Here is an 11195-nt window from a genome sequence, read left to right on the forward strand (position 1 = left end):
ACAGGACGAACAAAACATACAATCACAACGATTCGCAAATGTATAAGACAATTTATTTTTCTATTGATCTGCAGGGAAAATGTACCAGACTGTCGTTTCCGGAATGTTACACTGTCTTTCGATTTTTGCCAAAGCATAATCGATTTTTATCGCTTATGGCGCGACTTATTGAGCTCCTTCTACACATCAATCTGTATGTTTGAAATGTTCCAAAATGTTCGTTGTGTAAATCGTAATGGACTCAAAAACTAGTTTCATCTTCAAAATAATATTCATATCCTTTTTTGCTGGAAACCCTTTTACCTTTTTGTTCACAGCTAAATGTAAATATTACAGAACCACTTTCTGGAGTAATACATTATGAAATATCACGAAATTCACGTTAATCTATGACAATGCAAATAAATGAAAATTAAGTTCTGCACTTATGTTTACAGGTAGGCTAATCACATCTGAGTATAAAATAAGACAAGGGTTACCCACAATCGTGAGACAATGAGAAAAAAACTATCCTTAAGTAGATTGCGCTTCGGGGTCAGATAAACGGACTCTCAAACTTTTACTTCTTTTCTGATCTGCCACTCGTCGGTGTTCATTTTAAAGCTCTTAGCGTAAGAAAAGATTTTACAATCATGTTATCTTAGTTTTTTAAAATTTGTAAAGCTTGTTTTCCTTTTACATTTAACAAAGGTATGGCTGCCATTTTGAATTTCAAATATCGGTAAAATCTTGGGTAATTTATTTCTCTAGGACCAAACTTTCTCGGTGACCCCTGACTTTTATTCTTGATTTGGTAATAAAATGGCTGAAAGTTTCACTGTGGAAAGTTTTAGAAAAAGTGCAAGTCTTTCATTTTCAAGGTGCAGACTACCTTCAAGGAACAAAGTCGCCCATTTTTCATGAATTTTGTTTGATACGAGATATTTTTATATTGTTTGACACGTTGAAAGATATTGAATGAATGGGTGACCATGCATATATTCGACCCCAGTTTTAGACAAATTAAATGAAACCATCGCGGAAATGAATTAATAGTCATAACCATTAATTCATTCTCGCATTGGTTTCATGTCTCGTGTCTAAAACCGGTATCGCATATATGCATGGTCAACCATTCATTCAATATCTTTCAACGTGTCAAACAATATAAATAGTATCTCGTTTCAAACAAAATTCATGAAAAATGGGCGACTTTGTCCCTTTAAAGGGACAATAAGTGTAATCTGTTCATTTTTATGTTATGAAACGACGTAAAATAATTTCCTGTTTGGTTTCCCTCAAGCATACAGAAATATGAAATGAAATTGGTACAACGCAATACAATAAATATAACATGCACATTGTATTGTCGATATATGAATATATAGTCCATATTCAAAATTCAGGTTTTAACAGAATCTGTGCGCTTCAGTGCACCCTGAAGAAGTATATTGATAAATTATTTATTAAGAAATGGCGTATATTCTTAAAGGTTCTTAGGTTTATATATACAACCTTTGTATTTTGGTACAATAGACAAATACAGCATGCGAAGTAAAGACATAACGTAGTCGATAAAACCGTCAAAAGTCAAAGTATCAATACTGGTATAGAAAAATGCATAATATTTAAGTGAAATACTAATATATACTCGATGGCAAATACAGAGGTAAACATCTCCGCCAATTACTAGTATGTAAACATCAGTATGTTGAATGTAGACATTTTTGTTAAAGATTATTACATGTATTATAATAAATTTTTGATATGATTTTTTAAAATCACGAGTATGAAATTGACTTGCTAACCTCTAGGATGACATTACAGAACGTATTCGAAAGTTTTGATCTTAATCAACATCATCACTTTCTGTTTCAACAATTCAAAAGGACATTGCAAAACGTGCCTTTTGACGTACTCTACTGTTCTCATTTTCATTCCTTTTACTATGGTCAACTGGCAGGTACTCAGACATGATGACGCCTAGGCCTCTGGGTGTTGGGTTTGCTGGTTGACGGTCGATGCTGCTCCCGTTGTAAGCGTTACCGAAGCTGTGTTCACGGCATCCACGCTGTTCTTCTTGAACAAGAAACGAGGAAGGCTTGCCAAGAAACCGTTCCTGAATTGCTTGTACTTGAAAGCGTAAATGAAAGGATTAAGGATAGAATTGGCGTAGGCCAATAAGGCAATAGCATTGTAGTAGCCCGAAAAGTAATCTATGGGACCTCCAAGATTGTGAATCATGAAAATCAAATTTGCAGGCGTCCAGCACAGGAAGAAAGCCAACAAAACAAGAATCAACATCTTCACGAGTCGTTTACGAGCTCTAACAAGCGATGATATTCTATCATCAATAGCACCAGGGCCATCGTGAGAGGCCACTTTCCAGACTGATAAAATCCTGGCGTAAGCCCAGACCATCAGCACAGTGGGCACCAGGTAGCAAACTACAAAATAAAACGTGCCAAAGAAGATGGCGACTGAAACGTTGGGGTAGTCAAACAGAATGCAGTGCCCTCCCTCGGCGTGGTGAAAACTCAAGATACCCATTTGAATGAAAGCTGCAAAAGTCCAAGAAATAACAACAACAATGGCAACGCGACGATTGGTGCAGTATATACCGTAAAGAAATGGATGCACCAGGGCGAGGTACCTCTCAAGCGTTACCAGCAGCAAACCGAACGTCGATTCTCTGATGCTGATCCAGAAGAAGTCCCCATTGTAATACAGGCGGCAGAACAACTCACCGGCTAACCCTTCGGGTACGTGAAGGTCGAACGCGTTTGTTGGGTATTTGTTGGCAATCATGAGTGCCGAGGTGAGAAGGTCTGCCGCAGCTAGGTTGACGATTAGGAAGTTTGTAGTTGTTCTCATCGAAGGGGTGAGCCAGACGACTAGAATGACCAGAAAATTACCAATGGTTCCAATCACACCCATCGTCAGCTCGGTGTTATAGACGTACGGAGGCATCGAGCCAAACGAGGCAAAGGAAAGCTGTGACGAGCTTGAATTATTCATCGTATCTCCCCGGCAGTTTTCGGCTTTGAATCTGAAAATAAAAACACCAGAAGACTGACTTACGGTGACACTTTCACTGGATAAAATGCTTGATATGCGCTTAGCATATTTACGTATATTGACGTATATTAATTATTATAATATATATTAATTGCATACGCAACGTATATCTTTGTATATGGAACATTCCAAAACGTTGATATGCGTAGCGTATTTCTATGCAGATCATGAGTATATACGTAATGCAGATCTTTGCACACCAAGTGTACACAGTAGTTTTGCATTTTACTAGTATACGTACGTGTATACTTAACGTATTTGACAAATGTACAGAATCAGTATGTGTGTATATATTGTTGTATATCAAGCATTTTGCCCAGTTTTCCAGAGAGCTAAACGAAGATTTCGTTCACCGGGAGGCAAGCCATCTTCCCAACTGTTTACTGTTTAGGTAAAATGCGCCTCCGGAACAGATATTTCGATTTTCAAATATTTACAATTCTTTTTTTGATCTACCACTTGGGAGTCGTTTTATTGCTCTTGGAGTAAGAACAATTTTTTACCGTAGTAGCTTACAAAAATAGAAAAAAATTGTATATTTCCAAGTAGAGTTAACACGGGGATGACGGCCAATTGGATTTCAAGTATCGGTAAAATATACCGGGTAATTGGCTTCTCTGATACCAAACTATGATCAGTGCACGGTGACACCTGATTAGTATTCTTGATTTGCTGAGAGTATGGTTGGAAGTTTCGCTGAGGCAAGTTTGAGGAAAGGTGTTAGTCTTTCACTTTCGAGGCGCGTACGAACCCGATAAACATCGCCCATCATCACAAAATTGAAAGTATCATAAACACAATTAGTGGGTTCCGTACCAGACTTGTAACCGGACAAGACTCTATTTTACAAACTTTTGTACAAGACTCTCCATTTTACAAACTTTGTCTAAATAAATGTACCGGTTGAACGTTTTTTTCCTATCAAAACTAAAATGTTTAAATTTATTACTCGGCAAAACTTAATGCATTACAGCCGAAATAGAGACAGCGATTGGAAATCGAATTCCATTCCTTCGTGGAGCAGACAAAACACGTGTTCAGTGGAATTTATTTGAATACATAAACTTGCTATTGACGTGACTAGAGATGACAAACTTTGCAAAATATTGGGAAAATATTGATGCAAGTGACCTCTTTCGTAAAGCTGGAGACCGTATCGACCCCCCTCCCCTCCCGCAGTGTTTCTCTTCTTTCTCGGAAATTGGTGAGCGAGGCCGATCTCTATTGATTTCGCTCTGAAAATAGAAGATTGCTATCCAGATAGAAAGCAAACAGTTAAAACCCTTTATTGAAAAATAACATCAGACGGTGCTGTATACATTTTGATTTCTGAACATGCGCTGTCGTTATTAAAGCCAAGCCGACGGCTGAATCCCAAATACTCGAATTTTGATAAAGAATGAAAGGCTGTGTAAAAGTTTTTGGCTTACTGGGTTAGTGTTCAATAGTAATAAGACTGTAGATCCTAAAGTTTTTAATTGTCCGTAAAACTGTCTCCTCATTGCTGTTTCTGGCTATTTTAAGAATTCTAGTAGGTTGCAGACGTAAGACTTTATGAAGTTGAAATTAAGGTAGAGGATTACCCGTGAGTATAATGTAGTGTCAACCAATTCCATGTCGTGCGTAAACGGTAGAAATGCTTGAACATTTCATTGTAAAATATGTCCTTTTCTTGGGAGGTTCACAAAGACTTGGTACTTGAATAAATTTTCCAGGAAAAAATGTATTCAAAAATGGCGTCACCATACTCCCATTTCCACTATCAAAGCAACATTGTAGCTTTCATGACAAAAGAACCCGTTAGTGCTCTTGATAACTACATCGTTGCGCATCTGTAGCTACGCAGATTTTTCCTCAGAAGTCAAACATGTAATTTTTTTGTAAAGGCACGTTTTATAATTCTACATTAAAAGAGGTATGACAATGTCTTATTCTTAATCAACTCCCCGCGTCCTTTATAACTGGTATTTATCAACTGCATTTGAGCTGCATAAAATTCTAGGGCGTTACACGAAGTATTTCTATACGATGTATCTCAGAAAGTAATTGGAATGTTACTTTTTCTCATTCCATTTCGTGTCTACTCACTACTGCCTTTGACACATGCAATTATACAGAAAATGACAATATTTTTACTTTTGCGTACTGCTGTACCTCAACTTATGATGTCGGAAAGACACGTCTCTTCCATGGAACAGCCTCTGATCATGTAACAAGTTTGACAGGATGCTGGAGTGTCGGTGTAACTCCTCCAGAATTTGCGTGCATGTGCTTTGTAACAGCGTACATACATGCTTATTGTTCCTGAATAAATTCGTGCATCGTTAAATGTTGCGATCAGATAGGAACGATTTAGCTCAAACGTCGAACACACGCTTTCTAGAAACTGGAATTAAGCGGTCTGGTTTTGGTCGCCGCCTTCTTCGCCAGGTGAATCGATGACGAAGACAGCGAGTTCGGATCCAACACAAATGCAATCAATGAATCGACAACCTTGAATACTGACAATGCGATAAACGTCTTCTAGATCCAGCTTTGATTCGATTCGATTCATGGAAAAAAGCAAGAATCATAATGGTACAAGTATCGCCTGAAGTTGTTGCATCAGTTCTCAAATTTTGTCCGGCGTTCTTGCGACTCTAAGTGCATAAACGGGCTGTTGCTCTGGCAACAACCACTTTATTATACGGGCGACATTTCGAGGCACAATTCTGAATCACTTGTAGTAACATAATGCCCTATAATGTAAAACTGCCTACATTGTCAAATGCAAACAAGCTAAGAAGAAAATTCCCTTCAGGTGTATGTTATCGCTTCTGTGCGTTCCTTTTGTCGGAAAAACCAACGTGCTCGTCATCCATAGTCGTTTGGAAAAGTTTTACCATTTTAAATTGAATACTTTAAGATTTTTTCAATTCACAGATGCTAGCGGCAAATTCTGTAGAAAGCTTTCAATCTGAGTGGAGTGGATCGTTATGCGGGGCTGTTTTGCGATGTAATGCATGGGCTTGTTGTTGTGTGAGGCAACCACTTGCATTTCTTTGAAAAAAATAGTTTTTCTAGTCTTTATCTTATTCTTCTCCTGGGTTTTTAACCAACAGAACATGCACCTAACAATAAAGCGCAAAATCACAAAACAGTGCATGCATACGCCCGACAAACAAGTCTTGTCGAACAAATGTGGTCGGTTTGATTTACCAATAGTGTTTGAAGCGTGTTTGAAGCAAATGTGTTTACTCAATATGACTTCTTGGTATTCAGGCGTTAGGGCCATACATTTTTATTTTGATCCGGTGAATTTCACAACGGCTTGGAATTACAACGTGCTTGGGCGATTAGAAAAACGTTTCTGGCGATTGAAAATAACGCTAACTGCATTCATTACAAACGTTCTCCTTGATAGATTTTGCAACAATTAGACCCTATACGACGTCCACTGTTCTCAATTACAGAACATGTTCAATGTAGAAAACACAAATCGTTGTATCAACCCGTACACACTGTATCGAAAAAAACCTATCGTCAGCGTTCTGTGCAGTATCATCGACGGGAAATGTGATAAAGGCAATATAAGAATGTTCAAACAGTCAGTGTATACGGGTAAGTTTTTCAGTGGGAACGCGGCAACACTGACGATTTGACTGTGGCACAGTGAACGTCCTTTTGGATTAAATTGATGCAAATTTTATTTAAGTTATATTGATACTCTAAATAACTAATGTATGATAATAAGAACTTTGATGTTGACATAACTTTGTAAGAAAATTGATAACTTTACTTTACTTTACTTTATTGCTCAACAACACACTCAAGGAGTGCGGTAAGGCAAAAATTACAAAACTCAGCAAACACTGGATGAAGCTGCTGCTGGGGGAGGAACTAACGTACAAGAAATAAATTTGGCAAGAGGTAGTTTATCTTCGTGAGTAAAGATATATATTACATGAACTTTTCTCTGTCATTCAAATCAAGAAAGCCTGGATTATACAAACTAGTGGATGAAAACAGAAACTGAATGCCGTTCAGATTGAAATACCAACGACAAAACATATTGAATAAGCTACCTCACCAGATGTTAGTCAGACTGTGGCCACATTAACGTCACAGTGCAAGTGGCCACGTCGGCTAGCATTCTTTCGTTCTGTTGCTAACATGGAACAATGTTCATGTACGTATGCGTACGTACGCTCGCGCGACCTGCGCTCTGTTGTCTCACATATACACATTGGGCTGTCAATTCTTTTTATTCCACTTACGCATTTCCATACCACACGGCTTCAAAAAGTTTAGAGTCGGTAAAAAATAAGTATCGGGTAACTGGAACCACGGCGTGATTATTATTCTCACGCCCAGTAGTGACTTAATAATCAGTATTGTTTACGTACTCTCAACATTAATTTTATTCTAATTTGTATCACAACAGCAGGCTCCGGTAATTCATCACACAGACTGTTGCGTGTTTCATTTTGTCCTAGGCTTGATCAAAGATCTAATAATACACTCTTCCAGCTACTTGCGTTTATACAATCATCACGACAGGCTGTCACATGCTTCAAATTTAGATATATTCATAACCGAGACGATGGCAAACATTTCATTAGTTCTAAGGATAGCTGTATGTCTCCAGAGTTTCAACACATCATATTACTAACTAAGGTAGTATGCGCCTCGAAAGTGAAAGATTTAAATTTTTGCTAAAACTTTCCCCAATGAAACGTTAAGCCGTTCTCTCATCAATTAAAAAATTAAAAAATGGTATTAGAGAAACAAATTACTTGAAATTGCCGCCATCACTGTTGGGAAAAATAAAATTTTCAATTTTCGAAAAACTAAGATGGCGAAAATGTTTTGCGGAGCAGAACATGGGATGATAAAGACTGGAATGAAAACTTTTCAGATCGGTAGGGCGTCATCTGGGTCCAGGGTCAGCCCAATGCGTTCAGACACGCAATGTGGACCTGACCCAAAATTTGAGGGTGGTTCTGGACCCCTTCTGGCCGGGTCCAAAACATCAGCCCTTGGCCGACTTAGTGGGTTTACATCGGCAATTTCGCTATGACTCCCATATACCGTACATGAGTGCAGTTGCTGCGCTAGAACATTCACGCTAGGATAGCCATGCACGCGAGTGCCCCTGAACTGTCATCTGCTGTATAGCCTCGGAAACGTTATATTGTCCGTTATATCGTCAGTGAGTTTCAAGTCAAAACATTTTTCGGACGTTTGAGAGGGTGATAGTAAGCAAACTTTAAGTTTTTTTTAGATTTATGATATTTCATAGATTGAAAGCGAGAGTGGTTAAGGTAGAATGCGCTTTGGGGACAGACATTCAGACTCTCAAACTTTTACAATTCTCTTCTGATCTACAACTTTTGGTGGCTCATTTTAAAGCTCTGTGAAGTAAGAAAACATGTCAAAATGTCTCTATATATTGTAGGCACATTATTGAAAAACACATGTTCTAGCCCTTTTTAATTTTTGTTCCGGGCGATAGTCTCGTAGTTTTATGTCTAACTTGAAGTATTATAAAATCAATCAGTATGACTTCAAAACATCATTACTACTTCAAATATTTCCCTCAGCCCTGTGAGTAAGACAAATTTTCACCGTTTTAGTTTCTTGAAAATCGAAAATTCTATTTCATTGAGGAAAGTTTCAGCAAAAGTTCAAGTCTTCTTATGTAAGACATACAGCTACTCACAACTAATGAAATGTTTGCCATCGTCTCGGTTATGAATATATCAGAATTTGAACCATGTGACAGCCTGTCGTGATGATTGTAAACGAAGTTAGCTGGAAACGTGTATTTTTAGATCTTTGATTAAATAAAACCAAAATGAAACCGCATCAAGCGACAATGTTTGATATAAAGGAAATAGTTTGTGTGATTAACTATCGGAGCCTGTTGTTTTGATACAATTAGAATAAAATTAATGTTGAGAGCAAACAATACTTAAGCTTAATCACCGGTTTAACGTCGCAGGTTAATTTAAGCCACTATTGGGCGTGAGAATGATAATTACGCCGAGGAAATAAATCCTGTCGCGGTGGTTCTAATTACCCGATACTTATTTTTACCGGGTGTAAACTTTTTGAAGTCGTGTGGCATGGAAACTTGTAGGTGGAATAAAAAGAATCCCATCAAAGTATTAATTGACGGCCCAATGTATGTATTTATATGAGACGACAGAGTGCAGGTTGCGCGAGCGTACGTACGTATACGTACGTGAACGTTGTTCAATATTAGCAACGAAAGAGTGCTGCCCATGTGACCACTTGCTCTGTACGGTGACATCCATGTAGCCACAGTCCGACCAAGATCTGGTGAGGTAGCTTATATACTCAGTACGTTCTGTCACTGGCATTTCAATCTGAACGACCTACAGTTATCAATTTCCTTACAAAGTTATGTCAACATCAAAGTTCGTATTATCATACATTAGTTTACTTAGGCTATCAATGGATAACAACCGAGTGCCCGTGACAGAATAATCTGAAGAGCGCAGATCAAACAGAACGACGCAGATCAAACAGAATGACGCAGATCAAACAGAATGACGAAATCACAAACTGAAGAGCGCAATGCCATATGAAAACAGAACGATGCAGGTCAAAACAGAACGACGAAATTACGAACTGAAGAGCGCAGATCAAAACAGAAAGATGAAATAACAAACTGAAGAGGTTTAGTGTCGTTTTCGGACTCGGTATTAATGCATGCGAAAGACTTGTTCACGCTTATACCGGACACAATGTCGCTAATCTCGCGTATTAGGGCATTTGTGACGATCGCATTCACCTTTGTATCTATTCAGGATGTACGCGCAATTGTGACCTTCAAACTTGCCACTCTCTAACGGATACCCATTGCTTGATAGACCTACTTTTAAAATACAGCAAGAAGAAACTACTGTCTGAAAATACTTCACTCTCGCCTTATCAAATTTTGGGGTAAATCTTTAGTGCATGTTGATTCAGCATTTTATTCAGTCATCTGGAGGTAAACTATTCTATATTTCCTGAACTGCTTTGTTAACTCTCATTTTACTTTGTTAACCCTTTTGATAGGAGAATAAACAATTACAATCCAAGAAGTTGTTAACTAAACCATTAATGTAAATTATTGATTTTTAATTTGGGGAAACAACAGAGTCTTTTCTATGTTCCATTCTCTTCGCTGACTTTCGACCGCGGGATTTCTGCCTTCAGGACCAATTCGAAGCGACATCACAACTCTTTATTATTCAAAAATGAACATTTGTCCGAAAGAATCTACAGTACTCTCAGAAAGTCACACCGTATAAAAATGATAGAAAGATACGCTACATGTGTGTGATTTCCAATGTTGAGATAAGATTAAAAAGGAATCACATGGCGGCAGTTCCGACTGTCGACGTTGGAAAATATTGTTGTGTATACTTTCATGCTTTGCAACAAAATTACACTGTCGATCAGCACTAATGGACTGTGCCCATGTCTGATAGAAGTCTATGAGTGACGCCGTTGGCACTACTAAAGATCAATGGAGGAGTATCTTTGCAATAAAAACTGAAACGGGTCTTCCTGAGTAGGGGCTCTCGCTATACATTCAGAGAAACACTTAAAAAACTCCTCTAGGTCATAAGTAAGTAATGCGAAACACGTTCTCTATTTACTTATCTTCAAGGTTTCACAAACACTATATCCACCGCACAAGTCCGTCAGATTCTATCGCTCTTCTGCACTAGACTCAACGCCTCAAGACAGAGAGTCGTCAGATCATACAGATAAACAAGTGTAATCAGTCGTTGTCTGTTGATATGTTGATTGTAAAATTATCTATCTGGCACCTAACCTTTTTCCACCTCCACCGTCTATTAAATGAAGAATTACACTTTTATAATGATTTTTGTGACGTCTATAGGTAACAGTAGCGATATCAGTAAGGCATAAGTGATGGCAAAAATTTGTTGTTTGGACACAGGAAATCAATAATAATTTTATGATTTTGGAAAAATTATATCGAATTTTAAGAATTTTAAGTCCTGACATTGGTTTGCTTCGCAGATCATCAATTTATCCCAAATTCTAATCATAAAGTTAACGGTATATGAAATGGCTTGGTTAAAGTTATTGTACTCTTGTAGGGGAGTAATACG

General features: G+C 37.9%; 1 protein-coding gene across 1 annotated transcript; it reads right to left on the bottom strand.

Moving 5' to 3' along the window:
- Window positions 1-1962: 1962 nt before the first annotated feature.
- Window positions 1963-2949, bottom strand: LOC139143326 (allatostatin-A receptor-like). Its single transcript, XM_070713564.1, has one exon. It carries the CDS (start codon window positions 2947-2949, stop codon window positions 1963-1965), a length of 987 nt encoding a protein of 328 aa, XP_070569665.1.
- Between the last annotated feature and the right edge of the window lie 8246 nt (window positions 2950-11195).

The sequence above is a fragment of the Ptychodera flava genome, chromosome 1 (assembly GCF_041260155.1).
Source record: "Ptychodera flava strain L36383 chromosome 1, AS_Pfla_20210202, whole genome shotgun sequence".
NCBI lineage: Eukaryota > Metazoa > Hemichordata > Enteropneusta > Ptychoderidae > Ptychodera > Ptychodera flava.

Bases quoted from the DNA above. Each gene is read 5' to 3' on its own strand.
- LOC139143326 (XM_070713564.1), bottom strand. From the start codon at position 2,949: ATGCCTCCGTACGTCTATAACACCGAGCTGACGATGGGTGTGATTGGA.